Here is a 21,556-nt window from a genome sequence, read left to right on the forward strand (position 1 = left end):
ACCTTTTTTACTGCTGATGAAAATGCCCGAGATCGCTACTCGTAGCAATGTCCACAATAGTGATACTAAATATTTGTGTATAATTCCACACAGAAACTATACTATTCTTCTTACAGATCACGAACTCTTCGACCTTCTCTTCACCCAGCGGTTACCTGCTTCCTGTTGCATTTTCTCCTCACCGACCAAGGACTCCTATCTCTGCTCTGATTGGATCAAATGCCGGAGCGTTGACGTAATCCGACTCCTGATTGGCTACCTGCGCCATCGCTTCGCCGCAGAGGATGAGGAGAACCTGTACTCGCCAAGGACGGATAAAGGAGGGGGCGGACATCGTCGCACGGTTTCTCTTCTGTGCCTCGAAAAGCTGCACGTCTCACTCCCATTATTTATGTAAGAATTATTCCAATTATTTATATATAGACTGTTTTATTTTTTTAACTGAGCAGTAAGGACGGAAAATATGGCGCAGCCCGACAACAAGAAATTCTTCGAGAACCTGTCCGGAGCGGGAAAGGCGATCGGGGTGCTCACGAGTGGCGGAGATGCTCAAGGTACCGTGTCCTCATCACCTCTTCTTCATCATGACCACCCCACCTTCACCGCTCCATCACTGCTTCAGCGCTCCTCACCACCCCTTCGATTACTCTTCTTCATCGCTCCTCCACCACTCCTCATCACTCTTCTTCATCACTCCTGAGGGTCCCACCGGGCTGGACCTCTGCCTGAGGCTGAGGACGGGGACGTGTGGAAACCCGCATTACTCGTGTACATCATCGGCTGATTTCAGGCCTGTTTTGATATGGTCTTTATCAAAACTGTAAATAATAATTACAAAGCAGCGCTTGGGACTCGACTTAACGTGATGTTAATGCAGTTACTGAAAAGGAAACTGAATGGAAACCTCGCAGCTACAGCTGCTGAAATGCTTTAAATGTTAGATACGCTGTAAAAAGCATTGAAATACACACATCGATACATTATAACACACGTTGTTACACCGTTGCCACGCGTGGAAGTGCCCTCGCGCCGGTCTCCCGGCTGGTCACGTACGCCGCTTGGGTGATGAGCACGTGTCCGCGTCCTGCGGCGCGCGACGATGGTATTTACACCGCAGTACACGAAATTACTACACTGAACGAGTACACCGAATTAGTAGTGAGTTACTTACACGCAGTCTTCCGAGTGACACGTCGAGGCTAACATAATTGAAAAGTGTGTTCAGTGTGTTTGATCTGCGTCGTGTCCGCATGTAACGGGCTCACGAGACTTTTATTGCTGTAAGTTTCCACTGGATGAGGAAGTCGGGACTCTGCAGTGTTTTATAGATCCCCCAAGAGAGACCTGATGGAAGGAAGGGGGGTGGGGCTGAAGGATAATGGGCACAGAAGGATAATGTGCTTTATATTGTTAATACAGTGAGTGAAATTTTGTGTGGCAGCCCTCAGAACAGCATCAGAAAGAACACTTAAAACAAACAAAAAAACAAAGAAAGAAAGAAATAAGAAGTTTGAAGTCGTCAGGCCTTAACAGCCTTGGAGGGTCGATGTGGGGGAGTAAGGCGGCAGCTTGCTTTTTGTGGGCAGGGGGGGGATGTCGGAGGAAGGAGGAGGGCGAGGAGGTGTTGTAGCGGCGGGGGGGAGGGGATTGGGCAGGAGGGTGTACGTGAGGATATGCGAGTCCCCGCAGCGCCGGTCCCGATGCGTCACCGCTGCGCAAAGCCGAGCATCTCCGATGAGAGCCGTGCGGGTCCGGCGGGGATTCGACCATCTGCCTCGCGCTGCTGGACGCGATGCGAGTGCGCGCGGTCACCACGACAATGATAAAGGATCTGGGGTCCGACACTCGTCGTTGCGTAATCGGCCTGATCATGACACGTAAACGGGCCGGTTTCTCTTCTTCCCTGGCTGTAAACACACTGCGCTTGAAAGGAAGAGCGGGCTGTGGAGCGGCTCGAGACTCGCTCGAGACCGGCTGTCATAAACGAAGCGAGCTGTGAGCGCGAGCTGATTCACTTCCTGCTTTCCCCAGCGCGCGTGCTCCGTCACAATGCCTCGAGCTCAGCTTTGCCGCTTTTTTTCTGTACCTCTTGCATAAATAAACTTACATTTCTAATACTGTAATATCGTAACAGCCACTTGCCCAAACATACAAACCACACCGAAGAGTGCATTTCGCATCTGTCCACACTGGGGGATATAGATAATGGAGTGACAAATACTGCATATGATATGAATGATGAAATATTAAGTCTTCACAGACCTTTCGTAGGCCTCACCTGGACACGAAGACCAGATATCTTGAAAACAAGTGTTTGTGGTGACGTTTTAGATATTTCTGATCACGACCAGGAAATAAGATGGCATAGGCAATATTAAACTGTAATTGCAGAAAATGAAATTTTTTAACAGCTACAAGCATAGCATGTACACGCAATGTCCCTTCAAGGTCATGAGGCTCCCTGAAAGTTATATGCTCTCGATGCACCGACAGGAGGCAGCCCACCCCCTCCAGGAGCTTCACGTTGTGCCTGTAGAGTTTGCATTCATGAGTCATCTCATGATTCTCAATGAGCTTCCTGGGAAAGCCCTCGGAAACACGCGTCATAGGTGGTGTGTGTGTGTGTGTGTGTGTGTCGTGTCATTCCAGACGCGCTCCCTTCATAATGGCCGAATGTGCATGACTGACGATTTGCTGTGGGTCATGGGCCCACTGGGCTCAGTTGCTCTGCTGCCATGGAGACAGTTTGCTGGTCACCTGAGACCTGCTGGGATGATGGATTCAGTCATTGCTCTGGTTTATAGATGAGAAGAAAATGGCCTTTGGTCATATTTAACTCTGGGAAGGCTACTCTATTATATTTCATGCAGATTTGATCTTTATCAGAATAGTTTAAGTTTTCTCTTCCTGTTCATCTCTTGGACATGTTTTCTGTATGCATGTATTCATTTAGCTGATGCTTTTCTCCAAAGCAACTTACAATGTCAATCTACCTGCAGTTGTTTACCTATTAATACAGCTGGGTAATTTTTTTTTATTCAAGCAGTTTAGGGTAAGGACCTTGCTCTAGAATACTAGAGGCAAAGGTGAGATTTGAACCTGCAACCTTTGGATCCAAAGGCAGCAGCTCTAACCAATATGCTTCCGGCCGTCGGCCGTGCCGTGCTCCGCTCGGTTCTGTTTGTTGTGCAGAAATTCCTTCAGTCACGACAGTCCAGCTTCTTACCCTCTTGCTGCGCCTGTGTACGCTGCAGTTCCGTGTTGCTAATCGGGTTTGGTCTCCTAGTAACGGCGTTAGCAGAGCGGCTAGCCCCATGCTCTTGGCACACGCTGTGGGCCGTCCTGGAAGTGGGCCTGCGATTATTGTCTGCGGTGGCCTGGTTCCCGGCTGGTGGCAGGTTGCCACAGGCCTTAGCGCCGCTTCCCATGCGACAGGGACACTGCGACACTGTGGCTCATGTCTCGCAGGATCCTTGAAAACCTGGGAAATGACAGGCCTGGGTGTTGGGGGCGGAGCCTATGCGGCAGTGTTTCCAAACAAGGCAGTGAGGAGAATGGTACTGAGGATGGGAGCTGCCTGGTATCACACAGACACAGACACATATAAACAAACACACACACACACACACACACTCTGTAAGGACTGGGCTCAGATAAGGAAGCTTTTTATGTAACAGACAGACGGGAGAATCAAGATGTGGACAAAACAGCTGCTGCTTGGATTTCTGCCCGGTCATTTTACCCCTATATGGTACTGGTTCATGTTCCTTTTCACAACCGTTCCAAACTGCCTCACAGTTTCATGGAATTTGATTGCAGCACATACCTAAAATTTTACTCCCAAGTCTTTTTTTTCTTTTGTTTCTTTTTGTTGTTGCTCTTATTATTTATATTATCTGATATTTTTCTCCAGCATGTCTTCACTGAGCTACATAAAATGATTTACCCTTTTATGCAGCAGGCTAATTTCTACTAAGAGCAGCATGGTGATGCAAGAGAACCTGGGTTCGATCCACAGTTTGCATGTTCTCTCTGTGTCTGTGTGGGTTTTTTCCGGGTGCTCAGGTTTCCTCACACAGTCCAAAGACATGCAGTTCAGGGGAACTGGCAATGCTAAATTGCCTTGAGTGTGTGAATGGGTGTGTGCATCTGTGGTTACCCTGTAACAGACTGGTGTAAACCCCCTCAGCCTTGCACTCAACACCTCCAGGATAGGCTTCAGTTCAGTGTGACTCTGTTCAGGACAAGGGGTTATTCAAAATGGATGGATGGTTACTTTTACTATATTAATTCAGAGTAAGTAGCTTGAGCAAGGGTGCTATAGCCAACCTGGTGCCTGCAATTCCAAGTTAACAACTCTAACCACTGTGCCAGCTGCTCTTCCCAGTATTATAGAGAAACGACACAAGAAAACATCCTTTATTTAGGAAATGAGACTTTAAATTGCAGTTGAGCGGCTGGTCAGTAACAGAACGCACATGTCTGTTGATGTCTCTATCTACATGTGAAAAAAAGTCAAGTTTGCGAAAAGCAGTGTATTGGACTGTGGTGTTGGTGTAACGCTCACACCTCCTGCACTTGCCCTCTGATCTTGCAGGTATGAATGCTGCGGTTCGAGCAGTGGTCAGGATGGGGATCTATGTGGGAGCCAAGGTGTACTTTGTCCACGAGGTGAGAAATGACATGATGAACAAACCCCCCACCAGCACTCTGAGCTAGCAGGAGGGACACAAGGCCTTATTGGGAAGGGCATGGGAGACATGCTTCCTGGAGCAGAGGCATGCTGGGTATATATGGAATATGACATATGTTCTTTTTGGGGGTGGGAGCACATGGGACTAAAGGAGACCAAAACAGGTTCACACCCCCTTAATTATCGATTATCTGCAAAGAGGATTTTGGGATTTCACTGATTGTTTCCAAGGGAGGAAAAATATTTGTATCATCCTGTGGCCCAGCCATTATTTTTTGTTCACTCTAGAGGACACATTTTTTAAGTGCTCTCAAGCTGTGTGTCCTACATGGCAGAGTCCTAGCTCACCTTATAGTGGACATTCTGTGCTTTTAAATGATAGCACATGTTTGATGGTGAGGCTTGGACAATCTCTAAAAGAATTCTATAAATGACCTCAAATGCTTTTTTTGATGGATCTCTGCTGGGGGCTGTTGAAGGTTTTTTTTTTTTTTTTTGGTTCAAGCTGTTGCTCTCCCAGTGTGACCCACCGACCACAGAGCATGCAGCTTCCTCCAGACCTGGGACCTGGAGGAGAAACGAGCAGACAATCACCCATATCATGAACGCTTCTGCTTCTCCAACAGGGGTACCAGGGCATGGTGGATGGAGGTGACAACATCAAGGAGGCCTCATGGGAAAGTGTGTCCAGCATGCTGCAGGTGGTGAGTAGGCGGGGAGAGCCAGTGAGGTGGGCGGGACCAGCTGGACAGTGGGGGAGGTTGAGGCGCTCTAAGGATGGAATGTGGTCACAACGGGAGAAATCCACTTCATCTATTTCTGTCTCTTAGCAACTGCTGTGGGGGATGGTGGGCTCTCAGAGGTCAGGGGGCAGGGCTAGTGGGCTGCTGAGCTGTCAATCAAAGCAGCACGGACTGCCCTAAGAGAATATGACCTGGAAACTCTTGTGTCTGTGTGTGCGGTGCGTGGTTCACACACACTCGTGCTTTGCACCCAGGGAGGTACGGTCATTGGCAGCGCCCGTTGTAAAGAGTTCCGCGCCCGCGAGGGTCGTCTGAAGGCCGCCTACAACCTGGTGCAGCGCGGCATCACCAACCTGTGTGTGATTGGGGGCGATGGCAGCCTGACGGGGGCCAACCTCTTCCGGGAGGAGTGGAGCAGCCTATTGGAGGACCTGCTGCAGCAGGGTATGAGGCCCAGGGCATCGTGGGAAATCTGAGTGATGATGTATCATGTAATCGTCGATTATTTATTGTTATGTAATATATGACATTATTATAACAATACATTATTATTATTGTTATTATTATTAATCTGACATCTTCCTTGAAGGTGATTTACGTTAGACTGAAGTGAGGTTTGTAAACTGAGCTACTTACACAGATTTACCCATTCATATAACAACTTTTACTTTTTCAATTCATGGTAAGCACGTTGAATCAAGGGTACTGCAGCAGGAGGGGGATTTAAACACAGGTCATTGAATAGTAAGGCGATAGCTGTGACCACTGCGCCATCTGCTGTTGGTCCTTGAAATATAGCTCAAAATATAATTAACCAGAGGGCGGGTCCACACAAACCATTAAATAATCTAATCTGTGTTTAACCAGAGACATGGCAGCATATAGTTTTCTGGTTGTTTCCGTGGGGAGGGCGGCTTTCGATCACGGGGTCACAAGGAATCTGGTTGCCTCTGGCAGGGCTCATCGACAGCGAGGCCGTGCAGAAGTACTCGGCCCTGCACATCGTCGGCATGGTTGGCTCCATTGACAACGACTTCTGTGGCACCGACATGACCATTGGCACAGACTCTGCTCTGCACAGGATCATCGAGGTTGTGGACGCCATCATGACCACTGCCCAGAGGTGACGATGATGACATTGTCTCACTTTCACGACGCAGTTATATATTTAATCTTTGGAGGAGAGTGCAGAGTGTGTCTGACGCAGCGATACCTGTCTCTTTGCAGCCATCAGAGGACCTTTGTCCTGGAGGTCATGGGAAGACATTGCGGGTATGGCAGTTTGAGTCATGCGTGTCTCTGTGTGTGTGTCGGCGTGTGTTCACACAATTAGTCCTGATTTCTAAATAACTGTGTGTGTGTGTGTGTGTGTGTGTGTGTGTGTGTGTGTGTGTGTGTGTGTGTGTGTGTGTGTGTGTGTTCAGGTACCTGGCCCTGGTGAGCGCTCTGGCCTGCGGGGCCGACTGGGTCTTTATACCTGAGATGCCTCCTGAAGACGGCTGGGAGGAGCAGATGTGTCAGAAGCTGTCGGAGGTGAGGGGTTGTGGACGGGCCTCCAGCATGGTCTAGTCTTTAGATTGAGTCTCGCTGGAGCCCCAGTAGAAAGTACCAGTAGAATGTGATTTGTAAAGAAGAGGCTGGTCATGCACTCCAGGCCAGATCCCTGCAGGGATTGCAACTGTTGCCATGGCAGCAAAGTGTACATTTATGTGTGAGTTTTCAGTGGAGTATAACACTCTTGCATTGTTTTCCTTTGATTTGCATAGATACTATTTTACTTGCTTCACAGTAGATAAAAATTGTTTAAATAGTTACCAGTTGTGCATCTGTGAATGAATGACAGTCATACCTTTTATTTATTCAAACGTAATGAATTTTTGAAGACAGATTTTTTACAATTAATTTTGAATGACATTTTTTTATCTTTATTTTAACTAATTCTGTCCATAGCGGACACGGCGTGAGCCGTGTTTAACCTCCAAGATGATAGATGGCAGTAAAGAGCACCCAGACAGAATAGGACTGTGGGACCGCCTTTGTTCAGCTCACTTCCACTGTGTTTACAGCTAATGTCTGGTGTTCCTCAGTGTTAGTGATCAATTACGAGACAAGGAATGCTGCATATCTTAACGGATTGTTCAACAGCTGGAAGTGAATAGAGTTTTTTGGAGTTGACATTTTTCATTTTCACTCACGTTAGTTTTAGTTATAGTGTAGCTCAAAGTTAATAAAATATAAAAATAGTTTTTAAAACTTATCTTTTAAATTCATGAGTGCTATATCTGGGAAAACTTTCAGAATCCCAACTCATGATTAACCGATTGAACAACGAAAGTGAGTTTGGCGATATGAACAAAACAAATTACAAAAAGACTTCAGGTCTAAGTTTTGTTCATAAGACAAGGGGTCAGAGTAAAGTTATTAAAATGATTTCCTTCAGCAGTGCAGTGTAACTGTAGGGTGAAAAAAGAAATCGGGAATGAAGCTCACAGTCAAAGCAGCTTTCAGGACAGGTTATGTCTTTTCCACGGACGGAATGTTGTTCCATTCAGTTCCGGTAGGTTCCGGACTCGCGGGTGGCCTCTGTCTCAGCTGCAGCGGCTTCATTCTCCAGCTCTCACCCTGCAGTGTCTCCCTTGTTGCCCAGTGTCGGTCCAGGGGTTCAAGGCTGAACATTATCCTAGTTGCCGAAGGAGCGATCGACCGACATGGGAAACCTATAACCTCTAGCACTGTAAAGGATGTGAGTAACGGAGTGTCGGACGGCGGAGCCAAAAGGCTGCCTCCCACGGGTACACGAGGGTCGTGGATGGTCCTGCCCCACCCCCCCCGGTTGGGAAGCTGGCTTTTGGAAGCCCATGCAAAGCGGTCACCTTTTTCTGTCATGTGTGTCATTTCTTACTTGTAGAATCGAGCAGGAAAGAAAAGACTGAATATCATTATTGTAGCCGAGGGGGCGATTGATTCTAAGAACAAGCCCATTACCACAGACCATATTAAGGACGTAAGTACTGCTGGCTCAGCGCTACAGCTCCTGCACTGACCTCTGACCTCTCACCATTCACCTGCGTGCAGCCCTCTGTTTCCACGCCTCACCCCTCCCTCAAGCAGTTCTGGGTCTTTCCGTGGCCGGAGACACTTGGACGCGTTCCCACTGCTCCTTTTGCCTCGCGCTAATGATGTGATTTGGTGGTGCACACTAAAGACACCCCCCTCCATTGTGTTTCCCGTGTTTCACTGATGTCCGTTGCCGAAGAGGAAGTCGCCACAGCTGGTGCTCAAAGCCGGATGTGTCGCTAGTTCTGCTCCCTGGCATAGTTTGCCAGTTTGCCGACTTGGTGAAACTCCATCATATTTGTGGTATCGTGTCCTTCACCACGGGCGCACTACTGCGGTCCTGCGGGAGCTGAAGTAGTGACGGTCACGGTACTTGGTCCTCCCGTGTGCTCCCATACTGGTCACAGTTACCCCCCCCAGAGGATGGTAGGCCAGGTTAAAGGACATGACCGAAAAGACCTTCTCGTTTTGCATGCGCTTTGCTCCTGTCTTTCATTTTCCTCAATATTTTCTGCTAAATTCATGTTGTTGTCCTTTGCTGTTACTTGAAGTAATGTTGTTAGTAATATCCACACTTCTCAATAATGTCATTATACATGATGATTTAACTATGATTATATTTCAGTACAACTTCATTGTGCTCAAATTAATCTGTTTTCGTGATAATGGTAATTGAGATTGATTAAAATTATATGGAAGTAATACACTCTAGATGAATAAACAGATGATTAGCCTTAATTATTGCCTAGCACAGATATGTACTAACTATAGTAAAGTATAATTGTTATATTTTTACATTTATATACTTATAGTGCACGATTTATAGGCTTGATGGGAAGCCCAATTTAGTGTTTCAGAAAAGTATAGGTACGGATGTCTAAAGCTTCTTTGCAAAGCATTGTGGGAACAGCAGCGTGGGACTGTTAACAAACCCAACGTTTCTTCTCAGCTCGTGGTTCGCTGTCTGGGATTCGACACGCGGGTCACGATCCTGGGTCACGTTCAAAGAGGTGGCACCCCCTCCGCGTTCGACCGCATCCTGGTAGGTTGCCAGTGTGGTAAATTCCTGCCGTGCAGATTAATTGTTGTCCCTTGACTTAGTTCCGTCCTCCACCCGCTTGCAGGCGGCAGCGGCTTTTCTGCATGGTTTCAAGTTGTGTCTTCAGCGATGCTTGTGGGGCGCGCTGCTTTTCAGACCCATCGGGGTGTGATGATGTTGGAGACTCGGGTGCAGATTACAGCGGCTTCGCCTCACCCAGCCCCCTGTCCCCACACTCTTCCCAGGCCAGCCGAATGGGCGTGGAGGCCGTGCTGGCCTTGCTGGAGACTACTGCCAACACACCGGCCTGCGTCGTCTCTCTCTGCGGGAACCAGGCCGTGCGTCTGCCTCTGATGGAGTGCGTGCAGATGGTAGGTGGCCACTGGAGAAGGTCAAAGCTCATGCATTCCCTTCTCGAAGGGGGGGCATCTGCTTTCGCCACAAAGTTCCTTTAGCTAACATGAAGAACTCTGCCAGTAACAAGCCTTTTCAAATGTAAATGATGCTTAGCATTGTAAGTTACTGTAAATTACACATCCATTTATCATTTTAGTAGTCAGCATTCTTAGACTAGTTCACGCCATCATAATGTCAGTAATATGAGGTATGCTACATTTCTTCAAACGCACGGTAACGTAATAGCATCGTTACCGTGGCGATGTGTGTCAAGCATCAAGGCAGAGCTCTCTGATAAAATCGTGTCCAAAAAAAACCATGAAAAATATGTGGAAACCTGCATTTTTAAAACATTTGGAATATACTGAAATGTTGTAAATGATAGAATGTTTACAGGCTGAGTCGCTTCCTTCCCTCAGACGCAGGAGGTGCAGAAAGCCATGGACGAGGGGAAGTTTGAAGAAGCAGTTAGGCTGAGGGGCAGGTAGGACCCCCCGCTGTGACCATGCTGATCTGCCACCAGCAAGTTCATTAAGAGAAAAGCAGCTCATTAGAGTGCAAGAGCTCAGCACTGCTCACCGAGTTGTCACCACGGGTCTGAAATCTCCCGCTGAGCTGTGAGGCTGATGAAAGAACTTTCACTGGATCTGCTGAGGTCTGGAGGAGCTGCTGCTGCCTGCAGTGTGGAGCACGCTTCATGTTACTCACTCTGTGGATTTGTATTTCTGAAGCCATCATTGTTTTTCTTATCCTAGGAGTTTCGAGAACAACCTGAACACTTACAAACTCCTTGCTCATCGGAAACCGGAGTGCGAGCTTCCAAAGGTGCGTGTTGGCAGGCAAAGTGGTTTTGGATCTTGCTTCCGGTCCTCTGTCTTTCCCTTGTGCCTTTGCAGCTCTAGTACGTGTGTGTTTAGAACTCGAGCTCAATGATGCAGCACATGTGTCTTTCATAACTGTGCTATAGTAATGGTTGCCATAGCAACATGGACCGTGTCACCCCCACTTACCTCCACGCCATGGCCCTGTACCAGGGTTAAAGGGAGTACTGTCCTGTAAATTGCCCTGCCTGACACCCTCCCCACCCTCACACTACCTCCTCCTACCCCACGGCTGAACCGCTGTCGGAATACCAATTTCTTGTTTTCTCGAGTTACGTTGTCTGCTGTAAAAGTGACACACGGTTCCACAGAAATAAGATGCTCTTCTTGCCACTCTGCCCACGGCTCCCGGGTTCTGTACACGGGTGTAGGAGATGGTGGATCAGCGCATGGTTAACATCCATGTAATACTCAGTCGATCTTTGATGGACATTTGGCCGATTCTTAGTCCTGCAGCCCTTCCTAAACTGGGTCTACAGCAAGTGGAAGTTTGGTTGATTCTCAGTTGATACTTGGACCACGATTGGTTGGTGTTTGGCCAATTCTTGTGTTTCTTCTGTGCCTGTACTGGCACTGTGGCAACACGCCAACCATGGGCTTTGTGATCACGATGAAATAATGCTGTATAACACCTGGGTCAGTGTGTGACCGAAAACTGACAGTACCTGATACTCTTATTTCAGATTATCTTTTACTTATACAGCAACTCTGTTCATACAGTTTTAATTTTTTACGGGCATAGTTTAGATGAAGAACTTGCCCAAAGGGTACAACAGCACAGTTGCGACAGCAGTACTTGCTGGACTAGTTCCTTCAAGGAGATGGATGTTGTTTTCTACCAGCACTGCCTCTCATGTGAGCTATGATGTTTACAGTTTGTATTACTGGTTTGTACATAAATGTTGGAAATTGTGATCAACAGACACTGGTACCCATAGCAACTCCCACAGCTGACTGTTATGCTGTTTACTCTGGATGTTGCACTGAAGCTGGTTGGGTGGTGGATATTGCCAGGTCTTCTGCTGGCAGCCAACTGTTTGTCCTGAGCTGAAGGGGACAACAGCATTTCCTTCTTGGGATCCAAACCTGCAGCCCAGTAGCTAAAGTGTTCACTCTTTGTCCTGACTTTGTGTTCCGGATCAAAGTTTTCAGATCCTTCAAATGTGAGCGTAGCTGAATGTTTGTGACCCTAACTGTGGTCCCTTCCCCCTTCAGAGCTCCTTCAACGTGGCTGTGTTGAACGTGGGTGCCCCTGCTGCAGGCATGAACGCTGCTGTGCGTGCTGCCGTCAGAGTGGGCATCTCGGAAGGCCACACGATGTTCGCCGTCAGCGATGGGTTCGAGGGCTTCTACAAGGGCCAGGTACAGTGCTCCTGCTCAGTGACCTCTTTGGGTCACAACCACATGTCCCACATGGTGGTCTCAGTGAGGACCTTCAAAACAAAGTTCATTCAGCCATTGGATTGCAAAAAATGACACACACAGCGTATCGTGCAAGTATAATAATGACTTTAATGTGACCGGGAGGTGACCACACTGGTGTTTACTGCTGGCTGCCTGGTCTGCATACTAATGACCTTGGAGATGCTCAGCAGTCCAGTTGTGAGCATAAAGATGAACCACAGTGCTTACAGTAAGCCAATTACACTGTGGGAGAGACGAGGAGGGGCAGGGCCAGAGGGGCGGGACCAACATACTTCAGCTGGACAGGTGTCCTTTTCACTCGCTTTCCCAGGTTGGCCTGAATGTGCAGACAGGGTGACTCACACTACAGTAATCACTGTGCTGAAGCCCTCTTGGTGACCTGTTGGCAGTCAGCTGTCAGTTGTCAGATACAATCCCAGATGTCCTGCTGTACTGTACTGATACCGTGGTTTTATATCTGATCTGTGTGTGTCTGCAGTAAACAGTGAGTTAGCCGCTTAGGACTCTCATGGAGTTCTTACAATCATCAGCTGGTGCTTGTGAGGATATGCTTGTAGATAAGCCCTATTTAATAAGTAATAGCTGCAGAATTTGCCTCGTTTCTGTCCTCACCAGCTCAAGACGTCAGTGCTCTCTCACATATCACACATGTTAATCAGCTTGTGCCTGGTGTTCCTGAGTGCTGGTGATCAATAACAAGATGAGAAAAGTTGTCCATATTGATGGGACGGCTCAGTCAACAATTTGTGCTGCATTTGAGTTTGTAGAGACAACACATTTTTATTGTCAGTCGTTTGTCAGGCATCTGCAAATATGCAAACGACACAACCCTAGTGGGACTCATCAGAAATGGTGATGAGTCAGCATACAGATGGGAGGTGGAACAGCTGGTCCTCTGGTGCAGTCAGAACAGTCTGGAGCTAAACACTCTGAAAACGGTGGAGATGGCAGTGGATTTCAGGAGGAAACCCCAAGTACTGCCCCCCTCTTCATTTTCAACAATGCTGTATCAGTGGTGGACTCCTTTAAGTTCCTAGGTTCTACAATTTCTCGGGACCTAAAGTGGAAAACCAACACAAAAAAGGCCCAGCAGAGGAAGCACTTCCTGTGCCAGCTGAGGAAGCTCAACCTGCCGCGGGAGCTGCTGATCCAGTTCTACACAGCAGTCACCGAGTCTGTACTCGGATCCTCCATCACAGTCTGGTTTGGATCAGCAACCAAACAGGAAAAGAACAGGCTGCACCGTACAGTCAGGTCTGCGGAAAAGGTCATTGGCTCCAGACTGCCCTGCCTCTAGGACCTGTACTCCTCCAGAATCGGGAGACGGGCAGGGAAAATCGTGACAGACCCGTCTCACCCAGGCCAAAGCTTATTTGAACTTCTACCATCCAACAGGCGCTACAAATCACTGTGCGCCAAAACAAGATATAAAAACACTTTCTTTCCCCACGCCGTTATGTCCGTGAACAGCCGAATGTTGTCTGTCAGTGTTCAAATTTTCTGTGTAATACTTTTCCCCTCTTACTTATTCCCTCCTTCATTTTTTATTCCATCCCTCATTATTTATTCCATTCCATGTTATTACCCCCTAAAATGAATCGATGCATCTATGTATGTTTATGTGTGTATATGTATGTTTTTTTTTTTTTCGTCTACAATATGAGCCATTGGAAATCGAAGCAAAATTCTCTGTATGTGTGTTCATACTTGGCCAAATAAATACGATTCTGGTTTTAAAATAGTTTTCATTTTTATGTGAAAACAGAACAAGTTACAGACTTCTAATCCCTGTTGTGCTTCAAAGTGCAGGGGCTAGTATTTATTTATTTAGTTCTTATTTAAAGCTGAACATCGACTGGAACTGGTCCTCCATCTGGGACCAGCTAATGCAGCCAAATTCAGCTCCTTAACTATGGCCCTGGCAGTACACCATTGGCTAATGTGTTGATTTTCTTCTCTTTTCAGATAAAGGAGATCAAGTGGGGTGACGTGGGCGGCTGGACTGGTCAGGGCGGATCCCTTCTAGGAACGAAGCGGTAAAAAAAAAAATGGCGGGCGAGGGAATTCATCGCTCGGCTCCAGGGAAGCTCCCACTCGGGTTTCACGGGGGGTTGTTGTGTCGCGTGTAACCTGAGATAAAGTGTAACGTAGCACAGTGGAGGATGAGAATAAAGTGGCTGCTGTAGTGCCATAACCTGGAGCTGGAGCTTGACCTTTGCATGTGACTTTTTAATAATACGGGAAACAACTGAAACATACCTCTTACTTTGTATTTCAGAACACTTCCTGCCAAACACATTGATAAAATCGCAGAACAAATGAGAGCAAACAACATTAATGCACTGCTGGTCATTGGTGGATTTGAGGTATGTACATTATAGACCTTTCACTTATGTTTATAAACTGAATAATAATAATCGTATCTGTGCAGTGGCTCTCATTGTGACATGTTGTATATAAATACCGAAACAATGCAGAGCATGTAATAAATGAATTTTACAATGATTTTAGAAATGACGGCTTTAGACTAACATGTATAGTACAAATAAACTTAATGTACTATAATGTAGAGCCTGGGGAGCCCCAGTCTGCTGCTTTCTTCTTCCATGTAAATGTTCTTTTATATGTTTATTCTGCTTGCTACAGTTTATCTGATCCATTAAAGTTTCTCCATTTCAAAAAAACTGATGGAAATTTTAAATATATATTTTTACAAAGGGAAACAAGCCAACTGTAATAACGGTGAACCAGTCTGTCAGTAGCCTTGGTTACAGTCTGTTTGCTTCCCTTTTTAAACGTGTTATTTTATTATTCCGACTGGACGTCAACATTTGGCTTCGTCTGAAGATAAAAAGGGTTCCTTTTTAACTGTGCGTTGTAGCAATGTGTCCTGTGTATGCAGGATGAGCCTAAAATTGAAAGCACGCAGGTGAAAAAGGAACCACAGAGCACCAAAAGGTTCTAGAATCACAGCAGTGTCTGCCGCTCAGGTCATTCCATGCACCGCTGTCACAATGCTCGCCCTGTTCCTCTACCTGTAGTGGGCGCTCCGCTGTCGGGACGTCCTCCTTGTACCATGTGACCCTCTGTGAGTGTGTGGTGTTCCGCTGTCCGCTGTGATGGACCTGGCTCTCCCAATGGCATCTGTCCTGTCTTGCCCTTTACTTCAACACTAAAGACGTGGCTCCGCCCCCTCTGACCCCCCCTTCTGCAGGCTTACCTGGGATTGCTGGACTTGTTAGCCGCCCGCGGGGAACACGATGCACTCTGTGTCCCCATGGTCATGGTACCTGCCACCGTCTCCAACAATATACCGGGCTCAGACCTCAGCATTGGCGCAGACACCGCTCTGAACGCCATTACTGATGTAAGTGTGGCTGGGGGGGAGGCATGTCCAACCCAGTCGGCCTGTCGGGGCCCACATCATTGGCATGTGTTTAGAGGCTCCTCCTCCAGCGCCACAGCCAGCCAATCAGAAAGCTCCATGACTTCACTCACTCCATTGAGTTCACATGTAATGAAATTAACAGAAATGAAAATCTATGAACTGGCAGACACTTAAGTGTCCCGAAAAGGAGTTATAGAAGTTTAATCGGTATTACATCTCGGAGCACATTTTAACATCGATGTGACTCTTCCTGAGGAGACTCATTTAACATGTTATAGAAGATGGTAGAGGAGCTGTTGGATGGAAAAGGCCTCATTTTGGCTTACGCCCCCTGGCAGCTGTGGTTGGTAGGAGCACATGCGAGTGCCCAGTTGGGGTTGAGGTAAGTGCCGAGCGGAGGCATGCTGTGTATGGCATGTTCAGTCCTGCGCCGGTTGTTCAGTCAGCCCCTGGGTTGCCCTGCCCATCTCCTTGACAAAAGTCCCAGGTCAAATGTCAGATGCAGCGTCTCTCTCTTTCTCTTCTCACTGCTCACTAACCCGCTGAATATCAGCGAGATCATCACACATTTATTCGCCATCAAGTAATGTGCTCTGACACAATCAATATTCATAGAGTTCCATTTTTTTTTTTTTTTAAACAACTAACATGCATGCAGTTTTTGGTATATTTTCATGCGCTCCAGTCCATACGGGATTTAATTTTCTGACCAGTGTTAAATCTGATATACGTGAATTTAATTGCATTTGCATTTATTAAAGCAAGATTCTCATTAAGCCTCTGAAACATGTCCTAATTGAAAAATTAATTTTTGAAGGAAGGCTTGTTAACTTTTTTACCTGCGACGGTAAATTGCTAAACTGCTAAACTCACACAGCGTTAACTGAGTTACTGCAAAGCTTACGGAGAATAAATGCAGCTGTGCTGTCCAGGAGGGGGAAACGCTGCTCTGACTGAACCCTGACAAAACCCCTGACTGAACCCCAGACCGATCCCTGACCAAACCCTGACCGCCGCTGCCCAGTTTGAGCTACGGTCCCAGTTGCCGCCTCCTTGCCCTCTAGCTTCGCTTCGCCCTCGACCCATCCATCCAGTCCCTCCTCTCCCTACTTCCGGCCAATCGGGAAGCCAGAGCCCCAATCACGCGGACAGCGTCACCCGCAGGCCAGTCATGCTCTAACGTGTGCACGCTGCTGCTGTAGGCCTTGGAGAGCCTGCTGCAACTGTATGAGGCCCGTGCGGTCTATGAGGAGTTCTGTGTACCGCTCTGTATGCTGCCCGCTACCATTAGTAACAACGTACCGGGCACCGATCTGAGCATCGGCGCTGACACGGCACTCAATGCCATCGTGGAGGTAAGGGACGCTCCACCCTGACCCCCGCACCCTCCCTTGCCTCCCTGCCACATCCCCCTTCCTTCCCTACCCAGCATAGTATGACTGACTACATGACTCCATTAAGCAATGTTAATAATTGACAATGTACCAGTCTCTTCTGTCTTTATATTATTAAAGTCTCTAATCCATGTCTTAAATCATTAAACATTATATGCATTAACTACACAAATCGATATGTATTTACCTTATGAATGCTATAGTTCTTAACTTTATGAATACTGCAGTTTAGCTTATTGCCATGTGATTTTCCTTTGGGGAAAAATTACGGTCAGATTTAAGCAAAACTTAGCAATCAAAGTTTTCTTTTTTCATTCAGCGGAAGAAGTGCTCAGATACATGTCACACAGGCGGAATTAACAATTACTTTAAGTAAAAGAAGTGTTTAAACAGATGTGTGACCCAGTGGTTCCTTTGATCCTCCGAAAGGACAGTGTCCGTCTCGGGGGAATTCACACGGAAACAGTCTGTCTTTCCCACAGGGTCTCTAGGACGTGTAGAGAATGTGCTTTGTGTGTGGGACAGAACATGTGAAACAGGTGGACACTCAGAGCTTGCAGGAACAATTCAATGTTGCGCTTGTTGAAGAGCCTGAATGCTGCATGTGTTTATCAGTTATCTCTGTGGTTCTTCTGATTCTTGGTGGACGCTGCAGACGGGTGTGTAAATGATGCAGATCACACCTGCGGCCTGCCTGTGTAGTAACACTCCTTTGCGTGTGTTTGCGTGTCAAGACGTGCGACCGCATTAAGCAGTCAGCCAGTGGGACCAAACGCCGTGTCTTCATCATCGAGACCATGGGGGGCTACTGCGGCTACTTGGCCAGCGTCGGGGGGCTTGCTGCGGGCGCTGATGCTGCCTATATCTATGAGGAGCCTTTCGACATCCGTGACCTCCAGGTGCGCAAAGCCTTCTGTTTCTCGCTGACCCAACTGTGGTAAACTGTATTCGTGTGTTACAAATGGCATACTGATACATTTTCAATCTGGTTAATTCTTTTCTATTCTGTTCTTTTTTAAAATAGTTTTTTCTTTATCCATTTACTTAGAACCTCAGATTTTCGTATAGCGAACACAGCCTGTGTTTACATGCCCGGCCGAGAAATGTCAGCAGAGAGCACCCAAACAGAATAGTAGGGAGGGAGCTACTGAATTCATCTCAGTTCCACATTGTTTGCAGGCCATGGGTGGTGTTCCCGCATGTCGGTAATTAATAAAAAAAAGTTACAATAAATGTTACGCGTTTATGGAGCAAATCAGTCAACAGTCAGCATTGAACAAAGTTTGAGGAGATATTTTATTTTCAGTAATTTTAAATTGGTTTCAATTTAAAGGTAACTCAACGCTAGCAACATGTATTTTTCTATAATAGGTATGTATCTGAAAACTTTTACAGAACCTAACCAGAAAATAAATTGAGGGATTTCTGTATTATTGTCTCTTGGTTTTGACTTTGTGGTAAAGGTGCCTCAGGAGCATAATTATTATTTTTATTATGCTAGATATGAAAGCGTCATATGGACTATTTAGTAATGAGTGCAAGCTTGAGAAGGTGTACGCTTTGCTTGCTGAGGGGAGGAGCTATCTGTGGCCTGATGATGGAGCCAAAGGCGCAGAGTGACAGGAAGCACGTGTTTCACTCATGATGGAACAAACAAGGCAGCAGCCAATCAAGGAGCTTGCAGAGCAGTTATGAGGAGGAGGCAGAGGATTCTCTTCCCACAGTGAGCAGGTGTCTGTTGCAGATGCCTGCATTAGCTATAAATATCCTAAGTAGCCAGGGGACTAGCAGCCTATCGAGGGCTAAGCTGCGGCGAGCAGGGGCCAGCGAGGAGCCAGTCACTGATCCCGCCAAGGCCACGAAGTGCCTTCCATCAGTCAGAACGGTGGGGTAAACTTACAAATGTGCCACCTATTGGCTGACTCAAAAAGAGCTCATAGTATGTAGCATAAACACCAAGGAGCAGCAGGTTGGCAGGTTTCACAATAGAAACATGGCTTGTCTTGTTTTGAGCGAAGCTCAGTAGTCAGAATCTCACCACCAGCACACAGACGCAAACATAATATAGTGAACAAACGAATTTCCTGGCCCCACCTGGTCTTTGTGAATCTGGGAAATTATCCAGATTTTTGAGTTCTGCTGCAATGAATAACATTTTTCATTTGTCAAGCCTTGGCTTACATAATGAACTATTTTAATGAAGAATGGAGACATCTAGTGGCTAATTTTTAATGTACTTCTCTTAAGGGTTGATCATTTATTTGAGAGATATTATGGCGTTGTAATGACTTGAGATGCTTTTTTAAGATCCCTGGGCATGATGGTAAGAAATTATGTCTTATCTGATCCTGAATATTTAATTTCAGGCTAACGTGGAGCACTTGACAGAGAAGATGAAGACCAGCATCCAGAGAGGGCTGGTGCTGAGGTAAGAAAGACATGTATCTCGAAATGTGTAGAAACCTGTTACTGGTGAATTGCTGATGGTAAAGGAAGGACTTCAGAACTTGTTACAAACCTTCATTGGGTACCATCTGGAAAAAGACTTTGATCTTCTCCCAGGTCACTAGGTGCACTCGTCGTCTAATCAGCTGACCTTTTCACTCCATGTACTCCCACAGGAACGAGAACTCCAACGACAACTATACAACAGACTTCATCTACCAGCTGTATTCAGAGGAGGGGCGAGGAGTGTTTGACTGCAGGAAGAATGTTCTGGGTCACATGCAGCAGGTGGGCAGGGTGTTGGGCTAAAGGTCACACTACAGTACTGTCATCATAGTTCTCAGAAAGGACACTGATAGTGCGAGCTAACAGATTCAAGCCAAGAAAAAAATTAATCCTATATTTACAGGAGTTTGCAGGAGGAGGTGGAAGTTGGACTAAACTGACCTGTTCATTATTTCCCATGTTTCTCCTTCAAAGGGAGGGGCCCCATCCCCATTCGACAGAAACTTTGGCACAAAGATCGCAGCCAAAGCCATGCAGTGGATCTCTAAGAAGTTGAAGGAGTCCTACAGACAGGGTAGAGTGTCCCATCACCACCAAACTGATTTTCAGAGTGTGTATTAATTCCTCCAGTGCAGTAACCCCATTGAGTTTGACATGGCTGAGTCAGAAGTGTGTGAGATGCACCCAGAATACAGTGGGCTGAATACAGCAAGATACAGAAATGGATAGTGGGATGCAGCCCCATGAGTATTTCGGGCCTTGCTGTCACACTCCTTTGTCAGCCTCACAATCTTTGATTCATATGTTCTCTTCCTTTCCTCTTTGCCTTCTGCTGTCTGCTTGGATCACTCTAGATGAAGGTAAATCTCATTTCTCCTTTGGCCTCAAGCTCTGGAATCCAACGGCTCCAAAAACTCTTCATTTCATTAGTTCAACCTGCAAAAGGACCTTGTAATGAGCAAAATCAAATGTATTGTGTCACCCTGTTCTATCATTTCTCACTGGTCAGCTTTCTCACTTTTCTTTTTGCAAATAGTGAGCTTTTATGTAACGATGCATCACCAGTTTTCCCTCAATAGTTCTGGACCGATCCTGTGTTCCATCTCCATGGATAACTGCCTGCGGTCTGGATCTACCTTTAAGAACTTCAGCTCTAACTACAATTCTTTACCATTCTATATGCACAGGGAGAGTGTTTGCTAACACAGAGGACTCCTGCTGTCTGCTGGGAATGCGGCGCCGTGCTCTTGTCTTCCAGCCTGTAGTGCAGCTAAAGGACCAGACAGACTTTGTGTAAGCAACCCTGACTAGAATGCTCATTGCTGCGCTCTAGTGCTTGTCCCCAAGAAGACTGTCCTATTAACACAAAACATACACCTGAACATGATCAACTGTATACTTAATATTTCCAATTGTGGGATGTTTTATTTTGCTCAAAAAAAATTACCCATATGTATGTATGGGTAAATAGTTGTAAGGAGCTTAACATAAGGCACTTTGGACAAAAGTGTCAGATAAATGAATATAATACACACATAACACGTATGTAATATTTTGTCCCCTCACCACCAGACACCGGATCCCGAAGGAACAATGGTGGCTGAAGCTGCGGCCCCTAATGAAAATTCTTGCCAAGTACAAGACCAGTTACGATGTGTCCGACTCTGGCCAGCTGGAGCATGTGGTGCGCAACCGCCCCAAAGAGGCCGACACGTCAACTCTGTGAATCGCTGCACTCCCCTGCGGGCAACATGGGTAGCAGTTCTCACGCAGCTTCTTCCCCACACTCCTTTTACGTACCAGAACATTGTTGCATCCTTACGAAACTAACCTGCCTGCCTCGTGGACAGGTCAGCATTGGAAAAGAACCCAAAGTAGAGCTGGAGTGAATCAGCTGAAATGCTGGACTTTGACATGTCTCGTTGTTACAGTTGGCCTGGATAGCAGACATCCTGTTATGTCTTGTCACTTGTTTTTTGTATTCCCTTTGTATTTGCATTTTGTGTCAATCCTGAGGTTTGTGCATCACACTTCAGACTGTAGGTTGTGTAGTTCTCCTGCTATAAAGGTAATGTATTTGTGAGACCGG

At 46.7% G+C, this 21,556-nt stretch overlaps 1 protein-coding gene across 8 annotated transcripts; it reads left to right on the forward strand.

Moving 5' to 3' along the window:
• The first annotated feature begins 263 nt into the window (after window positions 1–263).
• On the forward strand, window positions 264–21,540 carry LOC108937687 (ATP-dependent 6-phosphofructokinase, platelet type-like). Of its 8 annotated transcripts, none has more exons than XM_018757739.2 (23): window positions 264–554; window positions 4,598–4,671; window positions 5,320–5,397; window positions 5,691–5,880; window positions 6,394–6,559; window positions 6,664–6,708; window positions 6,861–6,969; window positions 8,084–8,179; window positions 9,443–9,535; window positions 9,778–9,903; window positions 10,348–10,412; window positions 10,684–10,753; window positions 12,025–12,171; window positions 14,200–14,270; window positions 14,513–14,600; window positions 15,449–15,601; window positions 17,751–17,915; window positions 19,383–19,444; window positions 19,638–19,749; window positions 19,942–20,041; window positions 20,322–20,327; window positions 20,655–20,760; window positions 21,040–21,540. In XM_018757739.2, the coding sequence occupies exons 1-23, from the start codon at window positions 464–466 to the stop codon at window positions 21,191–21,193; spliced, it is 2,367 nt and encodes a 788-aa protein (XP_018613255.1). In that variant the 5' UTR covers window positions 264–463; the 3' UTR covers window positions 21,194–21,540. The 8 variants fall into 8 exon arrangements, with proteins under 8 accessions (XP_018613255.1, XP_018613258.1, XP_018613257.1 ...); XM_018757742.2 differs by lacking the exon at window positions 15,449–15,601 and adding an exon at window positions 16,825–16,977; XM_018757741.2 differs by lacking the exon at window positions 8,084–8,179 and adding an exon at window positions 8,345–8,440.
• Window positions 21,541–21,556: the final 16 nt, after the last annotated feature.

Source organism: Scleropages formosus, chromosome 7 (genome assembly GCF_900964775.1).
Source record: "Scleropages formosus chromosome 7, fSclFor1.1, whole genome shotgun sequence".
NCBI lineage: Eukaryota > Metazoa > Chordata > Actinopteri > Osteoglossiformes > Osteoglossidae > Scleropages > Scleropages formosus.